General features: G+C 37.3%; 1 protein-coding gene across 4 annotated transcripts; it reads right to left on the bottom strand.

Moving 5' to 3' along the window:
• Positions 1–1,395: 1,395 nt before the first annotated feature.
• On the bottom strand, positions 1,396–21,754 carry LOC127944616 (transcription elongation factor A protein 2-like). Of its 4 annotated transcripts, XM_052540681.1 has the most exons (13): positions 21,447–21,754; positions 20,901–20,963; positions 19,255–19,360; positions 18,939–19,032; positions 18,345–18,481; positions 18,093–18,149; positions 17,712–17,863; positions 17,474–17,620; positions 17,062–17,133; positions 4,814–4,911; positions 3,109–3,308; positions 2,793–2,992; positions 1,396–2,302 (listed from the first exon to the last, which is right to left on the bottom strand). In XM_052540681.1, the coding sequence occupies exons 1-12, from the start codon at positions 21,513–21,515 to the stop codon at positions 2,868–2,870; spliced, it is 1,320 nt and encodes a 439-aa protein (XP_052396641.1). In that variant the 5' UTR covers positions 21,516–21,754; the 3' UTR covers positions 1,396–2,302; positions 2,793–2,867. The 4 variants fall into 4 exon arrangements, with proteins under 4 accessions (XP_052396641.1, XP_052396637.1, XP_052396639.1 ...); XM_052540677.1 differs by lacking the exons at positions 18,093–18,149; positions 19,255–19,360 and having other exon boundaries at positions 17,712–17,855; positions 21,447–21,749; XM_052540679.1 differs by lacking the exon at positions 18,093–18,149 and having other exon boundaries at positions 17,712–17,855; positions 19,255–20,963; positions 21,447–21,531.
• Between the last annotated feature and the right edge of the window lie 1,374 nt (positions 21,755–23,128).

Genomic DNA, 23,128 nt, shown 5'->3' with positions numbered 1-23,128 from the left:
GTGTGTGTCCGTGAGTGGGTGGGTATTTACTCTAATGTGTATCAGTACACAGGGCCTGTCCCGGCAGACCGCGAGTCTCCGATGACGCGGAGCGAGCCGTCCCCCAGTCGCGCCCAGCATCCCTCGTCCACACAGAAACCCAACACCTGCTGCTTCTGCTGGTGCTGCTGCTGTAGCTGCTCATGGTACGACCCACTCACCTGTCTCTGTCTCCACATGGTACATTCCACACATCTCCACTGCTAGAGTTACATTCCACCAATCCTTCACTGTGATTATATTCACCTCCATAAAGAGCACTGCAGTTATGAATTAGTGTCACTTTTATTCTCTGCAAAAACTCCATGGGTTTCTTCTGTTCGCTTTTGGATTACTGCAGAAAACAAGCTTTGTGATCAGCTAAAATTTGTGTTTATTATGATAATCTTCCCAAATGAATATGGAAGCCTGAATACAATCATCAGAATTGATTTATTGATTCATAAATTATTATTATTATTATTTTTAGAAAGGGTAATGTAATGAATGAATTAAATGTGCAATTCACTCCTACTTATTTACATGCAAAGCTATTTAAATACGGGTCTTACAAAGCAATACACAAAAAGAAAGAAAATGGTAATGAAAAACTGAATCAAGAGTAATAATATGTGTGTTTGATTTCTATTTAAAGTCAACAATAACTAATAATAGACCTTGTTTACTTTCTTAAAACATCTTCCTTGTTTTATGGTGCACAATTCGTCATTGCATGTTATCCTAAAGAATTAAAATGTTTGTTTTTTTGTCATCAAACTGTAATACAATTTCCTAAATGCAATAATATAATAGCCTACATTTTATGATACAATCAAATCCCTGAGGACAAAATCAATCCTGTGTTATTTCCGTCTGGATATTCAGTTTCACTCGCAAATATGCCACATTGAGTTGAATATGCTATGAAGCGCTCCCTCCTACGGTTATATCAAGATCCCTCAACACAACACTCAGTTATTTTTATATGCGTGTAAATGAAATGTTTTTCAGTGTGAAATATGGTATGCTTATGAGTACAGGTGAGTACATGCTTCTGTGAGCATACACACACGTTAATTGCTGTGTAAGTGTGTGTGCGCTTCTCTGGATGAGTGAAATTCAAGTGTACTATGAGTCAGGAGAGTAAATGTGGTTAAGTTTGCTCTCGTTACACCAGAAGCCCTGGAGGAAACGGAAGGCATATTCACACCCACACATCTTTCACACACTTATACACTCACACTCATTCTTCAAACACACCTGCTGCACACAGCTATTTACAGTGACCACTGAGATCCAAACTCTCATGACTTCTTAATGACAGGATTTCATTAATATAGCTCATTCCGTAGATATTTCAGAAAAAAATAATAATAATTTGTGATTCAAAGCTTTTTAATCAGTGTGGTCCAAACGATTCCCGAATGAATGACGTATATGAACAAGTTCTTTTTGATTTGTGAACAAATTATGAACAGTTGTCTTTAAAGATTTCAAAGCCATGCAGTGCAACTAATGTAGTCCAAACAGTTTCCAAATGAATGACTTTTATAAACTGGTTATTTCTGGTGAATGAAAACCATACAGCATGACCAGAATTGTCCAACTGATTCAGATTTTATTTTATTTTTTTAAGTCAAGTCCAGTCACCTTTATTTATATAGCACTTTATACAATACAGATAGTGTCAAAGTAGCTTTATAGTGTTAAACAGGAAAAATATGTGCTGATAATACAAGAGGACAATAGAAAGCAGTCCGTTTATCAGTTAAAGTCAATTCATTGTTGAATCAGTGATGTCACCGTCCAGCTCAGTTCATTTATCTTCAAATAGTGACTGTGCAGTCAAGTCAACAATGTTGCCAAAAACTGTTCCCCAACTAAGCTAGCAAGCCAAAAGCAACAGTGGCAAGGAACCAAGACTCCATCAGTAATAGAAATGGAGAAGAAAAACTTTGAGAGAAACCAGGCTCAGTCAGTGGGCCAATTCTCCCCTTGCCAGACCAAACCCGCATGGTGTGGTTTAATTCCAGGTTGCAACGCACGCCAGATTGCGCAAAGGACTCGTCTGGTTCTCATGGCGTTGTACCAATGGCCAACAAGGTCTTCAGATGGGATCTGTCTCAGGGACTCATCTAGTTGACATGGTCTCCAATGACATTCGGGGCTATAGAGGTCGCCTCTAGGTGCTGATCCACCATCTGGACTGGATACGGGCTGGATCCTGGTGGCTGCAATGACCATCTGATCTGGATATGGACTAGATCTGGGTGACTACGGTGACCTTGAAATAAGAATAAAACAAACTATATTAGGTTCTAAATATTACCAAATGGCCAGAGTTTTGAGATTGCAAAGGATGTGAAGAACTATAATGCGATAAGAGCTTGCTCAAGTACTGAGGAGATAAACCATTCAGGGCTTTATAAGTAATAAGGAAGATTTTAAAATCTTTCAATTTCAATACCATTAACATCAATTCCATGTGATAGTATTAGATCTAAAGTATGATTATGAAAATGAGTAGTTCCTGACACGTGTTGTCTAACCCCAATAGAGTTTAGAGTGTCTATAAATGCTGATCCCAGTGCATCTATTTCATTATCTACAGTACATGGATTAAAATCACCAACAATTACAATTTTATCTGCAGCCAGCACTAGGTCAGTTAAGAAATTAGCAAAGTAGTCCATCACAGTCCCGAACAAATCTTATGAACCAGTTCTTTTACAAAATTCAAATTGAGTGAATTCACCTGAATCACATAAATTCACCTGAACATGAAGTTGAAGGGCCTTTCATATTGCATGTGAGAATGTTGCGTGTGTGTCTAGATTGTTTTGTTTTGTTCAGGCACTGCTGTTATTTCTCAATGCCATTTTACCACCTTCTAGTCTCACTGTTAGGAGTGAAGATGACAAGCGTGAGCGGAGGAAAGCCCAGGAGACAAGGCTGGAGCCCTTTCCATGTGAACCTTGGTGAGAACACACACATACATGAGATACTGTTTTCATCATGAGGGTTGAGCTGTTTCTCTCAACCAAGTAATCATGGACTATTACTGTATGTTTGTTAGGAATGTAAACGTACCTAATTTCTCTCTCTCTCTCTCTCTCTCTCTCTCTCTGTCTCTCTCTATCAGCCCCAAACCGACGATAGAAGATATTAAACAGTGGGCGCAGTCTTTCGATAAGCTGATGAAGAACCCAGCAGGACGGAACAAGTTCCGTGAGTTCCTGCGGACGGAGTACAGCGAGGAGAACATGCTCTTCTGGCTGGCCTGCGAGGACCTGAGGAATGAGATCAACAAGAGTGCCATCGAGGAGAAGACTCGTTTGATCTATGAAGACTACATCTCCATCCTCTCACCCAAAGAGGTACTGATACACAGACACGAACACACACACACCTTAATCAACACACACACACACACACACATACACACACACACACACACATAATGACAGTGTGAAGTAGCACAATGGTTCAGAGTAAACTTCTTCGCTGTCTTTATAATCAAGGTTTTGTCCTATAAGCACAACTGTGAGAGAGTGCATCATCTGAAAATACTGTTAAAGGCACAATATGTAAAATGTCCAAAACCACTAGAACAGTGCTACCATATTTTCCGGACTATTTTTTTTTTATGTTTGGATGGTCCTGCGACATATAGTCAGGTGCGACTTATTTATCAAAATTAATTTGACATGAACCAAGAGAAATGAACCAAGAGAAAACATTACCGTCTACAGCCACGAGAGGGCGCTCTATGCTGCTCAGTGCTCCTGTAGTCTACACTACACTAATAAAAGCTCCACTGCTTTCGAGCTGTGTGTAGCGCTCGTTCAGCGAAATCGTTTCACTACGACAACTTTCAGCCTTACCCTGCTTCATTCTACTATGCTGATAAATCATTAGCTCATCCATGAGCATGATTTTTGCCTGAGTCCCATTAGATTGCATCAGCTGTAGGGATGAAGACCTCTCCCACGATTCCACACTCAGTCACGGTGTCATCAAACTACGCTACCTGGTCTTTGTTTATTTCTAATATGCGCCCTCTAGCAGCAAAAACAATTACATACTGTGCCTTTAAGCCTCTTATGTATGTACTTTTGATAAAAAAGCAGGACAACAAAATAAAAAATTAAAAATTATATATATATATATATATATATATATATATATATATATATTATATATATATATATATATATATATATATAAAATAATAATAATGATAATAAAATGAAATTCATTTTCCCCTCTCAACATTTTTTGTTTCTATTGAAGAGAATTCTTCTACAGTATCTAGGTAAAAATGTTAATATATTATACTTTTATAGGTACAACATCTTGTCACTGGAGCAGCACCCTTAAATTGACATATCTTATTTACCCCTGAAATGTTCATAGTAGTACCTTAATGGTACATATTAGTACATATAGGTACTAAAATGCATTTTTAGGACCAGCTAAGGTCCCTTTAATACTACTGCCTCAGTGACAGTTTTACTGTTTTACTTCATCAGGCATAGTATTTAGACAGTTATTCTGATCGTGTGATTCGGACCTATAGTTATTGTGTTCACCAGTGTGGGGGTGGGGGGCTTCAAGTTTAACAGGTTGAGAATCACTAGGTTTAATACAGACAGATATCTGTATTCTATCTGGAGAGGAGGAGGTTTCATGCATGTACGTATGCAAATCTATTCTAAGAAAGGCACAGAATATTATATCCATAAAAAGACCAGTTGTAGCTGCAGCGGAAAGATCGGTAGCTGTTCTTTATCACCTCTGTCTTGTTTCCCTTCCGTGGAATGCAGATTTCAGAATATGTGCAGGTCTGTGATTGGCTGCATTCTCACCAATGAGAAGCGAATGGGGCCTTATCTTAAAAAAAAAAAAAAAAAAAAAAATCTTATTTGGATGCTTGGCATGAACTTCACCCCACTAAATTTATCTGGATGCTTGGCATGAACTTCACACCACTAAATGTTAAGAAAGTAAACATTTAAGACTTTGTGTGTGACAAAGAAACGAGGCGTGAAGGAATTCTGCCAGATGTATGATTGAAGCTTAATGTTTTATAAGGCTCGTTTCCTGAGATGCAGGCATCTAGAACCATATGTGGCGGTTGATTCTGCTTTCTATTACGATTTTTTATGTTTTATCTCCTGTCGATGTGAGACAGCAGGGTGTGGATGTATTGTACACACTATCATAGTGTTCTCTGTGCGCACATGTGCTGCTGGTATGCTGTTTAATTCATTGTGTTGACATGCCGAATGTGCCTCTTGGCTTTTTCATCCTCGGAGCCAGAACTCACACCTTCAGACTCCACAACATGCAAGAGGCAGCTGAGGAAAACATCATTTCTAGAAGTAAATAAAGGAGCAAAGGTTGAGCAAAGGAAGCTATAAATTGATCCCTGCTGGACTCTACTGTAAAGCGGTTATATAATTGGGCCGTAGAGCAAAAGTGGGAGTCAGTAAGTTCAGATGGATGAGCTCTGTGTTGACCTCAGCTCCTAGTTCCAATACTTGTACACTTGTGAGTGTCTGGTATGAGAATGAAAGGAATCCTTTTATAGAGTCATGAAAGAAAGTAAAAGAGAGGTCAGCGATAGTCACGTCCAATAGCGTACAGGCTTCATAAAGTTTAAGAGATTCATAGGACTGAAACTTGAAAATATATCCAAGAATTGTTTTTTTTAGGTACATTGCCATTCAAAACTGGGATTAGAATAGTTTTTTTTTTTTTAAGAGATACATTTATGCTTGTTCTCTTCTGCTCACCAATGTTGCATTTATTTGATTGCAAATACATTAAAAACTGTAAAATTTTGGAAATATTGTTACAATTTCAAATAACTGATTTTTATTTTAATCTATTTTAGAAATGCAATTTATTCTTGTGATGCAAAGCTGAATTTTCAGCATCATTACCCCAGTCTTAAGTGTCACATGATCATTCAGAAATCATTCTGATGTGCTGGTTTGCTGCTCAAGAAACATTTCTTATTATCATCAATGTTGCTGTTATGTTATGTTGCATCATATTTTTTGAGGAAACTGAAATTTGTTGGTCAAAATGTCACTGTCCAACATTTGTTTTTGTATAGCTGCTGAAACAAAACGGCTTGTTATCCATTCTGCAACTGTACAACGTGCATCAAATTTCAGTAAAGGCAAGCGTGGTTCAGTTTCTGATTGGTTAACCGATTCTAGCATATGGAATTCGAAGCAGACCTTCACAACTCAGGATTAAAAGCCCCTTTCAAAAGTCTGTTTATCCCAGGCTTTAAAACTCATTAATCATAATTCTACATTTTGACCTTCCTAACCTTGAGCATTATCATAAAATGACTATTGATTAGCATTTGAATCAATATTATCCTAACTATGTTTCTTGGCATTCACAATGCTGTCTTTCTGTCTTTAAGGTGAGTCTGGACTCTCGTGTAAGGGAAGTGATCAACAGGAGGTTGCAGGATCCCACCCCTCACATATTTGAGGACGCACAGCTGCAGATCTACACTCTCATGCACAGAGACTCTTACCCACGATTCCTCAACTCCTCTGTCTACAGATCACTGGTGCAGGGGGGCTCACGCTCCTCATCCGAGTCATAGACCCCCGACTCCCTCCTCTTTCTTTCTCTCACTCTCTCCACCCAGTTTCTCCCCATTTCTCAACATTGCACAACCACTCGAGGAGAAAGTACTCTTTTTTTTGTTGTTGTTGTCATGGTTGGATTACTTTTTTTTTTTTTTTTGCTTATTCCATGTTCCGCTTTCATTTTAACGGGAATTCCTCATTTTTGGGAGGTGTTTCTCCTGAAACCGGACAGAATGATGCTGGAAGACAGCAGTTGTCATTTTTCAGATCTTTATTATTATTATTATTTTTTTTTTTCTGTACCATCATTCCAAGTGTATGTGGCAGCAGCAGCATTAACTACTGATTTTCACAACCATCTTTTTTTTCTCCTTTTTTTTTTTACGCAAACATGCTACTTTTATCTCCCGACATCTCTAGCTGAAGAGAGTTGAGAGGGCCTCTGCAATAACATACACTGGAGGGGCCTGACCCCTGACCTGTCCACTGTCTCTGTGCTCTGATTGGCTCTCTGAGGCGAGGGGTCGAGACGTGATTGGCTGCATCGTAAAGAGAGGAATGGCACTTTTTCAAGGTGCTACACAGATAGGTACAACAATATTTACACATTATTTAGAATGGAAATCAGTTTCCAGGCCCAGATGGAATTTTACAGATTTTCTGCACTGATCCTAAGGGAAAATCTGAGGAAGGGATTTAAATATGATAAAATGAGAGCACTAAACTCATACTGGTAGCTGAAAGCATTATCAAATTGGCCAAAATAAATGAATAAACAAAGGCAGATGGACATAAAATTTTGTAAAAGCCGGCATAACTATTCTGTTTGATATTTCTGCATGTACAGATTTCATGTGGGCCTGTTAATTTCAAACAACAATATTGGTAACACAGGAGAGAGAAGAAAAAAAAAAGAGGAGGACTGCCAATTTTATATAGATATATTAAATGAAACAAACATAAGAGAGATGAGAGAATGACATGGTCTTAATTAGACTGGTCACTCACATTTTAAAATGAGTATTTTAAATGTTATTTATTTTTTATTTTGTTAAATTGTGACCAGATTCGTTTTTCCTGTACATATATGAAAGAGAATCTGGAACATACGCGACATACCGAGCAAGCTGTTAGTGGTGAGTGCTCAATTGCGCTGTATCTCTCTCTGGCCTCACTGTGTGTAAATGTGACGGAGGGTGAAGAGTGTGGAACTCACGAGTCTCTCTGGCGCCCCCTGTAGGCAGTTTTGCAAGCCGTTTTTCAGTGTTCCCGCCTTTTCTTTAAGCAAAAGCAGACGATCTTAGTCAACGTGAAATCAAAATTAGCTTTATTGGTCAGTGCACGTTATACCACTGAAAATACTGTATCTTTGTAAATGTCAAAACTTGCATCCACCTCTAAAACTATCTAAAATCATGGCAAAATTGTTGTTGTTTAATCACAATTTATGTTGTTGCAGTAATAGCATATGATACATTTGAATTTAACTCTTTCCTGTCAGTTTATCACACAACATACGTTTTAAAGAGAATGTCTCTCAAATGACAAAAAAAATTGTCAGCAATTAGCATTAGCGAATAAGAAAAGCATTGCACAGGTTTTATAGTATTGTACAGGAAACTTTCAAAAAGAAGCCATGAGCTGCTGTAAAACCCATTTAAAAGATTTCACTGGTCCAGTGCACTTCATTTATTCACATTCAATGCTCAGTGTTCGTGCTAAAACTCATTTTCTTTACAGATGCCTTCAACAGACTCTGAACTTACTCGATATTTAGAAATTAATAGGAATTTTAGAGAGCTGGCTGGACTGATGTTAACACTGTGAGCTGCGCTACCGCTCGAAACTTATGTATCATGAAATATTTTATACATTTCATAATGTGAATCTGAAACCAACCAGTACTGTGCGAGTGAGTCCTCAATAATAAAGAATTTGTATTATAGAGTTAGGCTTTTTATATCAGTGCTGATCTGAAAAACAGATTTTTTTTTTTCCTCTAAATGTTCTCCTTCCTTAAGCAGTTGTTTTAGTTTGAGCAAAGAAACCTTAATATCAGATGTGTCATTTCACATTGAAATGAGGTAAATCATTCACATCCGCTTGGTACATCCTGGAACTTTCAGGATTTGGTCCTTTGTAAATATTTATATGTACAGTAAATAAATGTATAATGAATTAAGGACTCTGAAAGTGGGATTTCGAGTGTCACATGACAATTTAGAGGAACTTCATGTACTGTAGTACAAAAAAAAAAAAAAAAAAAAAAAAAAACCTTTTTTATTTTATTTAGTTTGTTTCATCAGTTGTGCATGAATATGTACATTTTGGAATATGTGTAAAATAGTTGTGTATATGGTTATATATGTACATGAACATATATTTAGTATTGCTCATATTGTCCGAAATGATGTGACCAGTCTTACTTAAGCCAGATGTGTGTGTGTGTGTGTGTGTGAGTGTGTGAGTGAGTGTGATCAAAGTGAACATTCTTAAGAGAATGGGAGATAGATGTCAATGTCATTGCTGCCTTTGACAGTGAACACTCAATTACACAGGGATACGCACAGTTACGCACCGTCCCGCTCTTTAAGACACACTCAAAGAGGGAAGCTTGCTGGTGGACCTCTCAATGTTTCACGTGCACTTTGCATTCACACTGAAAGCGATTAAGAGGACACTGTACTGTATCAGTGGATCACATGAACTCGGCTCAGCTGTCGCTTACATTGCCTCAGATTGTCAACTCACACTGAAAGCTACTTCAGTTTGCTTTCAAAATCGCTGTCAGTGTGTACACTTTGCAACCAGTGTGATGCAACAGATTTAAACTTTCCTATTATAATCAAAATGAAAATAAGGCAAGCTGGATTTAACATTTAATTTAAATTTGAATGTTATAATTTTTAACTTTTTAAAAAATGCTTTTAAACATTTAAATGTGTAATTATTTTCAAATTTAGTATTTATGCTTCAAGTTAGCGAAATACATAAGGATGCACAGATATTAAAATTCTGGCCTGAAACAGTAAGCTGTTAAAACACTAAACACTAAAATCTGAATTTATTTAAGTTAATTTAGGCATTACAACATTATAATGTACTGTACAGTTAATAAAATTGGATATTCATTTATGGATGTTCATTATTTGTGTGCTAAATATTACATTTTATTATTATTTACACTTTTTTTTTTTTTTTTTTTTTTACAGATTATTAGTATTTTAAAAGATCAAATTTAAGTGAATATTAGATGAAGGCGGTCTACACAAAAATACTTAGGCTTAAATTTACGATTTTTTATTTGATTTATTTGGATGACACAATGCATATTTGTCAGTCATACATAAATGAAATGGGTAAGATTTATGTACTTAAAAAAAATAAATTAAAAAAATTAAAAAAGTAAAAAGAAAAATGATCAAGCTATAGTTTATTAATAACTGTTTGCCCCAATTATTATTATTATTTTTTAAATAATCATATTTACAAAATAAATTAAAACCGTTTAGAATCAGAATTAATTTATTCATTGTTTAAACAATCAAATCTATTCAGTTAAAGCAGAAACGTGGTTAAAATATGGCTAGCAACATTCAATTAGTTAACATGTTGAAACAAATTTATTGATAAGAACAACCTTTTACATAATTCTTACCTCATGCATTTATGTATGACTGACAAATATGCATCACATTAAGTTTATAAGTTAAACAGTGATCCAAATTAATGAAAACTTTATATGCAATTCAATTACATTAAATTCAGGCCTTATATTTTATAGTGTATATTATGTCAAAATATGTGAAATAAGCAGCACAATTAAATATACATTCTTTAATATTGACTGAAAACCAATATGGTACCAAGATATCATGCATCTCAACACATGCTTGCAGTGCAGCCAACTTCGTTAATTCATAATAGGAGTGTTTTACTCCGTTGTATCACTCACTAGCAGTTGCCCTCATACTCTTTCAACAGCTGCACAAATCAGACAAACTTTCACACACTTGTATTTGACTGGAGACAGGGACTGTGACCTAGAGCTGCTTATGTTTACATAAATGTCTTTAAGGTGCCAAAATGAATCTAGCCTTCTAACGGTCTCAATCTAAGGAGCTTTGTTTGGAGCAGGAGTGAATCTGTCAGTAACCGATGTGTCTCCATCATCAAATGCTCCCACTGCTCTTCGTTACAATATGTTTGGATTCAGTGTCAAGCGCTCACTTCACATGCTACAGCCTCGAGGTTTTGCCATGCTATCTGTCTTCCCTCACTTTCTTACGTTCTCACCGGTCGCTCTGTGAGATTCTCTCTTTTTGTCATGCACGAGATCTGCAGTGCCATGACGTACAGCAGTGAGATCGGTCAGAGACTCTTGGACTTCTATGGACACTTATTTATTGACATTAGCGTTATATTTTGTATAAAAATAAATCACGTTATGTTTTAAAGAGTATGTTTATGGATTTTTGTCTTTGTTTCCCAAAGTCGGTGACCATTACTGTGTGACCTCCCCTCATCCTCGGGTGCCATAGCAGGACGCCCTCTTCAGGTTGTGGTTGGGACTTGAGGTTCCTTTTTACCCAGAGTTGATTTCATCAAGAACTCATCTGTTATACTCAATTTCTTTTGACTTGGTTGCAGATTTTTTTTTTTGAATGTTTTGTTAAAGAGAAGATATGACTATAAAGATAAAAATAAAGATGTTTGTGTTATTATTCATTTACAGCTTGCCAAGAGATTTACTGTGACCCCCAAAAGTGCTTTTCTCACTCTACTCAACCCTAACACCTTTAAGCTCAAAGTACAATTCAGTTTTGATGCGAATGCTTACACTGCATCTGAATTCACTGTGTAGAACTACATCAAGTTTTTTTTTTTTTTTTTTTTTTAAGTATGTTCTATATAATATGAATATGGGTAGTAATAAAATCACGTTGTTACTGTCACATGACGTCTAGCACCTGTTGTGTTGTTTCACTGCCAATCACTGACCTCTTTGGATTGTAAAGTGTCCGTTGAGTGCACACTCTAGTAGATGTCCAATTATCCGGTACTTTTCACCTACTATTTTCGAATACTATGAGTTTTACTACTATTTATGTTTTTCACATTCTAAATAGTATAGAAGCAGACATATTCAGACACTGTATTCTTGTATACCTGTATGTTCAGCTGAACTCAAAGCCTGTCAAAATCTACTACATTTGATAGTTTGAAGAAAGCTTTATTTTGCTCCAGAAGTTACTTATGAGTGTGTAGAGTTAATTGCATCTCTTAAGCCCCTCAAACAAACATTTATCACCATGGTGTCTACTGGTACTGCAAGTTTGTTGTTTCAAAGATTGTGGACAAACTGTTTTATTTCATTTTTTTCTGTAATCATGCATTATTATTGGAGTGAAATGTAGTGAAAGTGAGTTGTGCCTTTAACCCCACTGTACCCTGTTAGGATGTAATCACCAACCCAAAATGAAACATTGTGTGATATAGAAAATATAGGACAGTTGGGTCCTCCACTTAAGCTGACCCCCTTCTGCACATCTGGTTTTACTTTAAGGAAGTTGACTGGGATGCAAGCAGCATTTGTGGACATTTTGTTTATAATTAAGAGCTCTAGATGACGGAAATATGAATGGTATTTCCTCACCTTGCCTTATTAATAATATCAGTAGCTATACATGCCCTTTTCGGATTGGACTACAGAGGTTTCCTATGATCATTTTCATTATTATTGTGTTGACTGGATCCTTTCAACGGCAGGACTAACCGTAACCACATTCAATAACTAACCCAGTGTGAGAATCCTAAAATGCTGAGGGATTTTCTCTGGCTTTATCGTTCTTGTTGCCATCTCTGAGAACATGTATGGAAATATTGTCATATTGCCAAGACAAACACGGGCAGCAGTCAGGCGGCTCTCGGTTTCTGCTGTGTAGGTCACCGCTGACTCGAACAAGCAACAGTGTACAGTACAAACGCTTTATGCATGCATCAGCACTGTTCAAAACATCTGTGTTGCATAAAGTTTGTACAGTATGTATGAAGGAGACAACAAATGGCTAAAAATGTGAGACGGAAATACCAATACAGAGAGACATTTTTCCCTCCCCCTTCAAGTTCCACAAACATTCCTGCAGTTGAACTTAAAGCTCAGTTCGCGCTGCCATGATAACAAGAGACTGGCAGTAGAAGGTTGTGCCGATGAGAGCCGAGACCCGTCATCTGGACAGAGAAGATTTGCTCTTCTCAATAAAACACACGAGTTACATGATGAAGGACACTAGCAGACCCTTAATAGATAAAGACATGAGAAACTTGCTCTGTACGACAGCATAACATTCGGTGTACTTTTTTTAAAATTGGCATGCACTTAAAATTCACTCCATATATTTTGTACATGCATGTAGACGTTATTGTGACTTCTCCAATCATTTAGTCCAATTAACCCTCTGCCAATTTAATCAATGTATGTACTGTATTTCAGTTAGGAATTTTTTTTATTTTATTTTTATTTTTTTACTTAAACTTAAATATTTAATGCTTCGGAGCGCAGACTTTTTATTAAAGAAATCTGATTACTTTTTAAAGAAACTATGGTATCAAGTATTTAAATGCTTGGGATAACACTTTACAGTCAGATCCTATTAGTTAACATTAGCTAATGCATATTAACAATGAGCAATACATTTGTTACAGTATTTATAAATCTATGCTAATGCAAGTTATTAAAAATAAAACCATGCATTGATAGTTCATGGTAAGCCTTGTCCATTAAATCATGTTAAGAGTTACATCTTTTGATTTTAATAACGTGTTAGTAAATGTGTTAACAAATGCTTTAGAATGTATTATACTTCATCTAACTAATGTAGTTAATATTAACAAATAACATTATTGTAACATTTCCGAGTTTTGATTGAGGCACTGAACTAATCAGAAGCTATTGTTATTATTACAGTAACTATAATTTGTAATTCTAACATCATTAAAACCTTTTCGTTATTCATAGTCTGAACAGGAAAGACACATTTGTGAGTGGTTTGAGATCCAATTAGAATTAAAATTTATGTTAATGGAGCTCAGTCTGAACAGATCAGATTTCATTTTCTGTTTCTATTTCTAAGTCACTGTGACTTTATTAAAATGTTGCATGTTTCTTTTTGTGTGTCTTGAACGAATGCGTTTACATTTGGATATGGAGATTGAGATTCATGATATCAATTTGACCCTATGGGTATTTTACCCTGCTTTAGAACAACTCTTCGTTTCTGGTAGCCTACATTAAAAAAAAATAAAAAAATAAAAAAAACTAACTAAAAATGGTATCTCTGTAAAATGTATAACTTGCCATTAGTTATCTTAAAGAGCTATCTATACAGTATTTAACAGTGTACATGTAGCATCCTTTCTCCTTCACCTGAGGGCTTCGATCCATGGTTTATTCCCTTGAAGGGCCTATAAACCTCCTCCAAACACTGAGCATTTTCATTAACCCAGCCATTCATTTGAAATCAGCAGATCAAATCGCTCGTCTACTGACCCTCTAAAGCCCCCATGACCTCTGTGGAGGCTCAATGGAGACAACTGTTTAGGAGATTTCCACCATGTTCCATCACAGGTTCAAAATGCTTTGATTTCTTAATGATCTGGCGGGACTAAACCCAAATGTGGTGTCATTTAGGAGCTTTCATGAGCATCTTCACTGATCTCCTCAATCCAAAACCATCTGACGGCTTTTATTTTCGGTCGCCATAATTAAGAAATGTTGTGACAGCTTGTAGAAAATTACTGCTCAGGCAAAGGCCAGACATATTTCACCAGCTGTGCCTTACACAAGTCACAAAGCGTCAGTTCTATTCTCAGATTTGATTAAGGTCAGCTTCGTAATACAAAGATGTTAATGGGAAGTTTCCAAAGTATAGCAGGGCCAGTTTCATGTCCAAGTCCCCAGGATCAAGGAGATCAAACGCTTGATTCAATCATCAGCCTCATCAGATCATGATACAGAGTTCAGTTCATACAGCAGACAAATGATGGCATTGAACAGCTGTTCACTCTCAGTTGAGTATTGGTCGACTGCTCTCTCTAGTGGAAAACATCTGAAGCACAATAAAAACCAAGCAACAAATACTAGTTTGGATATTGGATAATATATATATAGAATAGTTTACCTTGAAATCCATTAGCTCACCTTCTTCATTCACCTTCACTTGACTACTGGGGATTTATATATATATATATATATATATATATATATATATATATATATATATATATATATATATATATATATATATATATATATATATTTTTTTTTTTTTTTTTTTTTTTTTTTTTTTTTTTTTTTTTTTATGTGGGACAGAAATATCTTTAAAGATGTTCTGAACTGTTCACCACACAAAGATATAGTGACTGTAGATGAGGACAGTCCAAAACAACAAAAATCACTGGTTAATCACTCAGAGAGAGAGAGAGCGAGAGAGAGAGAGAGAGAGAGAGAGAGACATATAAAAAATACATAAGACTGTAACAATGCTAAAGAATTCTGTATCATTACTTACAAAATAAGAACATTTCACAGTATTATTGTTTTTACTATATTTTTGAACAAATAAATGCAGTCTTGGTGAACAAAGACTTTTTTTTTTTTTTTTTATCTCACCGACCCTTATACTTTTGAGCAGTGATGTATATGAATGGATGAACAGATTTTAGGAGTCATGACTAATTTTAGTTCTATTCCTCACCTAAAGTTACTGTATGACTTCAGAATTGCTCCAAATATGGTGTACAGTCATACAAACCACTTTATAAAATGATGTTCAGCAGCTTAAGTTCGCCTGACTCTACCTGTTCCCTACTCACACACACACGCGCGCAAAAACACACACACTTAAGCCACCAAATATTCTTAGCCAAATTTACTGAGACAGAACAGTCCAATTATTCATACAATACCTATGAACCTTCAATTATGTGCCACATTCTGTTTTTTTTCCTTCATCTGGTTCTCTACAAGAAGCAAACTACAGATTACACTGAGGCTCAAATATTAATTTAAGTCTTCCTCAACTCTAGAAAAGCAACCAACCATTCAAGATTTGGTTAAATAAATCAGCTGCGAAGTGCATAACCATCATATACAGTACATATGAAAAGCACATGACCTCCCCCACCCCCCAAAAAATGAATGTGTACAGATTATTTCAGCAATTACTTTGCACTCATACAGCAGAAAGGCACAAGTGCTACCGTATATCAAAAGGCAAAGCGAGACAGAACAAGCCAGCTGACTTACTAGGTCTAAGATATTGGGAGGACATGAAAGGCAATGGTAATACACCAGTAAAAAAAATAATAATTACAGGAACTGCTTTTTGTGACACTCATTATAAAATTACAAAGCTATGAAAATTAATAAAATTAGCAAAAAAAGTATAAAAAAAAAAAGAAAAAAAAATTTTGAAAAACATTTCCTTACACTATGAATTCAGGTCATCTCTTCATATGAAGAATCCTGCTCACTTTTGTCTTTAACAAAACTATGAAGAGAAAAAAACAGAAGACAAATGAATATACGTTTTCTATTCTATAAATGAAAAATAACAACTAGTGGAATATGATGAATAATTGTTTCATTATGAAAATACCTGAGAAACAAAATTGCAAGATAGTTGATACTTCCCTCCCCCCTGATATTCTGAATATTTGACCCTGGAGCACAAAACCAGTCTTAAGTTGCTGGGGTATATTTGTAGCAGCCAAAAATACATTGTATAGGTCAAAATCATCTTTTTCTTTTATGCCAACAATCATTAGGAAATTAAGTAAAGATCATGTTCCGTTAAGATATTTTGTAAATTCCCTACCATAAATAAATCAAAACTTAATTTTGATTAGTAATATGCATTGCTAAGAACTCATTTGGACAACTGCAAAAGGCGATATTTCTCAATATTTCGATTTTATTTTTATTTTTTTCGTCCTCAGATTCCAGATTTTCAAATAGTTGTATCTCAGTCAAATATTGTTTTGAAAAATGGACACTTACTGGTGGTTTTGTGGTTCAGGGTCACACATGTATTGTGTAGACAGTGGGGCTAGTTGTCACACTTTTTATTTTATTTGCTTTTGGTGACAACATGCTAAGATGGGAGTCTGCCATTTTGCATTTCCATAAAATGTAAACATATTTTTTTTATAAAATATAAACCTCATTAAATCCATTCTTTCCTTATAGCCAATTTACGCACTCAGTCAATCTGGTAAACTTTTATTGCAAAGTACAGCTGTGAAGTTTGTCTACAGTGAGTAAATACTGCCACCTTGTGGCTACATTGAACAAACACGTATCATGTTCACATAATGGATTTGACAGTTTTCAAAGTTTTCAGGTGTTTAGGGAGATTCTTACCTTCCACCGGTTTCCACACTCGTTGCACAGCACGAAGGTGGTCATGGGTTCACCTGCGCTGCGTGTCTGGACCTGCGGAGAGAGATTGTGCATTCCTGCTCATTTCACGCTTCAATGCAGTTTAAGCCCACTTGCAAACTTCCTTTCAGACATGCAAGCGAATCAAAGACTTTGAATTTGTTGCGAATTTTAGCACAGAAATGCAGGGCTGTTTGTGCTTCAGAAACTTGATCCACCCAGTTTTCTTTTTTAAAAAGTGGCTCAAGTGTACAAATATTTTTGGAAGGTCTGTATTTGTAACCTACTGCTGCGTCGCGCTTCAGATTGATAGCGATTTTCCTAGGGATGGCAAGTATAAACATTTCTGGTTATAAAACAGTCCTAAACACTGGGGAGTGTTGTAACAGCATACCTGAGTGTAATTGCAGTTCTTGCCCTTGCATTTTCCACAGATGAACATGTCAGTCTCTGTGCCGCACACTTTGGAGAGCTGATGCTCTAGAATGGACTCCTTGATCAGCGCTTTCCTGATCTCTTTCAGCTCTGCGCTTGCCATCTCCTGCCAAACACACAGTTAACACAAATGCTTCACATCCAACAGAGAAGCTGCAGTTTAACCCTTTGTGGACCAAAGTCCGACCCAAACGCACCTCTGCGTTCATGCTGGCGATGCGGTCTGCAGAGATGTTGCCGCACAGGACGTCCTGGCATAAGTCTGGGTTTTTCTGGTCCTTGAGGTTGGAGATGCGACTCCTCAGTCTGGTTTTGTACTTCATGTCAGTAGACTTGAACTCCTGGTAGACACGTGTCATGAAGTACAGTCAAGAAAGCACAATCTCGACTGCATTATTTTATATCTTCCTTTAAAGGTGAAGCATTCTTTATTTATATGTTAATATATTCTCCTTTCACAGCAAGCCTAATGTAAGTAAACCATTCATTGGCAAATGGAAACGTAATGAAGTGTATAAAAAAACCAATGATCATCCCGACATAACACTAGCTAATGTAACTTTTGGTTATGCAAAGGATATAGTCTTCAATCTGTGCTGCCAGGTGTTCACAGTCTACGCCTATTGTCTGGCAATCTAAAGAAATAAAATATTTTAACAACTAATATTGTATCTAAACACTAACAGTGTCATATTTAACATTTTAGTTCCCTCAATTTCACTTAACTTTTATATCAAGTGCAATTTAAGTGAAATTAACTGGTTTTATTGGTTTCACTTTTGGCTTTTACAGTGCAGTTAATGACTCCGTTCAGTTGGTTTAGCACTTACCATCAGTCTGCAGGGCCGCCACCAGCAGATCTCTGCATTTATTGCGCAGACTGTCCGTCGTGACAGGTGCAGGTGGAAAGGTGGTGAATCTGGGGGTGACAGGGGTGGTGGGCGTTTTCGGCGTCTCCGCCTTGTTACTAGTAAACAAAAGGTAACATCATATCAATGTTTTTTAAAACTGCTTAAAATAATCTGTATACCGTAGTAAAAAATCTAATACATAGAACTGAGGGTTTGTTTACTTCTTATTCGTGTTTGATTGATATTGTTGATGTTTTGAGATATACTTTTATAGGATTAAAGAATCAAGAAGTTTCTATCTGAAGTATAAATCGGTTTATTTTTATTGATTTCCCCCCCCCCCATCAACTTTAAAATATCGAATTTAGTCAATATTAAGTAAAATAAAATACATCAACATTGTTTTATATTATATTTTATACTGTTGTATATGATATTTATACCTGCCACCATTTTTAAAATGAAACATATGCATGGATGAATTGTTCGTGATAAGATCTATAATATGCATTTCGAAAATAAGTAGAATGAATTGTAATTTCATGGTGACTTCAATGGTCAGATTCCACACACCTGGTGTCGCTGGATCCAGGATAGTCTTTAGAAGATGAGGACTGGAGGGGAGATACTCCTTTTGTCTTCTCCTCCAATTTACTCTCAGATCCATCTACATTAAAGAATCCAGCATTAACATCAGGACACACACACTCCATTCACTATCACCAAGTAAACTAGTAACATCCTAAAGACAATAAAACTTGGAAAGCAAACAGACAGCAGCTTCGTCCCACCACTTTTTAGAAGGAAATTCTTCAGTCTCGTTCTCAGTCACTCTCAAATAAGTGGCTTTTTCTTTCTCTGTGTGTGTGTGTGAATAGGGATGCAGTACCCAGCAGTTTCTTCCAGGTCTTGATGAGCGATTTGGGCAGTGAGTGCACCTCCTCATCTGAGCTCTGCTTCCGCACTGCATTCACTGACATCCCAATCCGTGTGGACTGCACCATGGATTAATGAAACGGAGGGAAGCCCACGTTTGTTACATTAGATATACCTCTGGATTATCACAACATCCAATCCAGTATCGAATAACCAATTTATGATGCTTTGGCTACCTGATCGTTCTTCTGCTATAAAGTGCTCAAAAGAGGGGAGATCATAAGTGAATAAAAGAACATCAAAAGAAGTCATTTTCAGATTTTCAGCTCTTCAAATGCAGTGCATTTAATACGAAGCATGATAAAAAAAAAAAAAAAAAAAAAACTACGCAACTAAGCAACATCTGCATCTGAGGTCTAGAAAAAGTATTACTTAGCATTGTTTAAATGATGTAATTTTAGTCATTATGATCGAGTAATGTGTGAAAATATTATCAGGATCGATGTGATTTGGGTAAATCCAAATTATTCACTCATCAGACTGGACATTGAAGGCTGAGCACACTCCATTGTGTTATTTAACATTACATGCAAAATGTGCTGCACTCAAAAAAATTTACTTTCACCTTTGCCAATTTTACTTAATCCATTCATGTTATGATTACTTAAAAAAATTTATTTAACAATGTGAACTTGATTTAATCTAGTTCATTCAACAAAAAAGTGTGTATTGTCAGCTTTAATTAAAAATTATTTTTTCAGCCAACATAACATTGTTGCATAATAGTAACTGATTAATGAAACCAACACAGACTTGCATCTCATTGGCTGAGGATTTCTGCAGTGTATTATGGGTAATTGTTATTCTGTCACCCTCTTGGAGAAGTGTAGCACCATTAGATTGGTAGATGAGTAATACAACTTATAGCAATGAAGTTGTTCTAATAAGTTTTGAAACAAATGGTTTGATATGTTGCTTTATGTTTCAAATATGTTTGTGACATAATTGATAAACTATACTTATAGAAAGGTCTGAATGAAGAATAATATTTATCAGCTGCTCATGGTCCTAATGCAAGGGGGTGGCATTCCTAATGTGGCATTATTCAAATTTTATGTCATCATTATTTAACATTTTCAGGTACAATTAACTCATTTGTTGTTTGTTGACTCTATTAAGGTCTGTTAAGTTTACTTAAACTTATTTTGTAAAATGAACTTAATTATTAAAAACATTGTCCAAAACATTGCAAATTAGTTGGGCTGACACTATTAAATTAAGCTTTGCCCAACCATAGTAAATAAGTTGAATCAACCTTAATAAGTTAAGTTGACCCAGCGTAAGTACATTAAATTGAAGTAACAGAATTGCATAATGCTGAAATAAAGCAAATTTATCATGTGGAAATCCTTTCCATGATTTTTTTTTATGTTCATTCAAAGAGTTATTTTTTTTGAGTGTGTTGGGTACTGCAATTTTTGGTCATCCAGATATTCTATGCATGCCTAGATTTTGCATACTAAGCACTGATTACATTCTAGACACTGCAGAAATGGTACAAACAGTACGCCATTCCAAACAAGTCAGATTCCCTGACTGGAAGAGAAAGCCATGATTATGTAACCCAACGTGGCACATGCTTGGCTCACAGACACATACCTGTAGGGTCTCCAAAGACATCTTCATGTTCTTCAGCTCCCGAAGCAGGTCAATGGCACCATCCTGAAGATAAAAATGCAACGAAGAGGAAGGACAGTTATACAACAACTTCTCAAAAGCATTAGTAAACACAGACTCCAACAACTAGGCTGTGTTTTGGGGACAAACTGGGACTGGCTGGTGTGAAGTGTTGGCTAAATGAGGCATTTGTTTACACTGGAGAAATCTGGAGAACAACCAGCTGTCAGCTCATCACAGTGCACAAACGGTCCAAACATGAGAGTAAAAGCCGACTGTGCATGAAGATTGGCCAATAAGAGCCTGGCGGTTATCTGGATGAGGATGAATTAAACGGGTGATAAATCACACACACACACACACACACACACACACACACACACACACACACACACACACGCACACACACACACACACACACACACACAGTAACCAGATCATGTGCTTGTTTAATGAAGACAAACAGAAATCAACAGTTCTCTCTCCTACATGTTTTTCAGCTGCTTTAAGGAAATCTGTCACACTTACAGTGTTTTTCTTATGCACCATTTTGTCCAGCTTCTTTGCGACGCGCTCCACTTCTTGGTCCTTCACCATGTTTAGGGCTGTTTGATGGCGCCCGATGACCGTGCCTCCATTAATGTGGGAAAATGTGTCTGTCTGTCTCTGTCTGTGTGTGACTCTTTTAGCAGCAGCAGGAAAGGAATCCGCTGCCTTTCTCTCTGTTCTAGAATGTTGTTATAGCGACGTTCGAATCGCGAGTGAGTCGTTCTTTTCAGTCGAATCTTTAAAGGAATCAAATGAATCTGTTCATATAATCAGTCTGAAAGAATTCGTTCACAAATCAGACTGAAGCAGTAACCGCAGTTCCCTTTCATAGGTCACTTCGATGCTGCGGTGACGCCCCCTGCTATGGGAACACCTTCGGTGTGACGAATGTCTGAAGCCCTATACCATCCCGCCAATCCCATTGGCCAAATAGCGATTTGGCACCGCCCTACACATGCGTACGCATCGTATACCTGGGTGCCGCGCGCCATTTCGCTCAGATTTCATTCCTTCAGGGAAGCAAATCATCTGTGCCCTAAGAATCATCTCGCGTTCTCCAGCGGTTTCTACGAGCAGTGTTTAACTCCTCTTTCGCGGACGCGATGAGTCAACGAAAGGTAAGAGCCGTATAATGGGTTTATCACAGGGAGGCACTCATGAGAGATTCGTTAGCAGCCTCTCTACATGTTCTCTCTGTGATAGCCTACGGCTACGGTAAAATAAAAAAAGTATCCGTGCTCTGGAGTCTATTTCTTAAGTAGCCTCGCGTCTAACCCCCACCGTTCGCTTCTGCGGTCGCCGAGGCCCCGCACGAGGTGTTGGTTAGGGGTGATATGTGCGCCTTGACGACTATGAATACAGTTATGTAATGGAGTTTTTCCACTTGCTCGCTCTTCCCCACTCGAGCGCGTTAATCAGAGCAGTTTCTACTATGTTTGTCTAACCGCAGCTTCGAACTCAGAGTAGGCTCTGGCCGGCATACGTGGTTCTCTCCCTCCGAGCGGACAGGAGAAACGCGCCTCCCCTTCCTCAGTGTGCTATTTATGTGGCTATCTGCACGGTGGATAAACTACCCTTCTCACGGACCTCCACCAAGAGGTTTCGAGGTCCTGGAAGCAGCCTTAATCAGCGCATATCACGAACGGCATGGCTGCTATTATACAGCGATGCCGTTTGACTACCTCTCTAGCCGAACGGTTCTTTATGGCCATTCTTAACGAGAAGCCTCTCGTTCTTAACCCCCATGCTCTAACATTGACTGTCTCGCATCAAAGCCACCTCGAGCATCATTGGATTGAGCTATCATTTGAGCGCCCCCGCTCAGACACTCCGCACAATCCAGCCTTCAGAGTTTGAGGTGCGGCACAAAAGGCTGGCAAAGATGGCCAGTTTATGACGGCTCACACAGCTGCCACGTTCTTGCTAGCGGCGTGGGCCGATTTTTATCTTGTTGGATTAAATCCTGCCGTGGATACGCTTCAGGATTTAACACAACGAAACGCAGTGAGTTTTACGCATGCGCTTTCCTTCATGTTTGCCAGGCACTGTGCCCTCCACTATAGAGTGCTGTTGGACCGCTAATGCACATCTAACACTCTCACTGCCGTCCCTACGCTCTAACATTGACTGTCTCGAAGCAAACAGCGCTTCGAGCAGCATTA

The sequence above is a fragment of the Carassius gibelio genome, chromosome A23 (genome assembly GCF_023724105.1).
Source record: "Carassius gibelio isolate Cgi1373 ecotype wild population from Czech Republic chromosome A23, carGib1.2-hapl.c, whole genome shotgun sequence".
In the NCBI taxonomy this organism is placed as follows: domain Eukaryota; kingdom Metazoa; phylum Chordata; class Actinopteri; order Cypriniformes; family Cyprinidae; genus Carassius; species Carassius gibelio.
The sequence above is the reverse complement of the archived record's forward strand: the minus strand, read 5'-3'. Positions and strand labels throughout refer to the sequence as shown.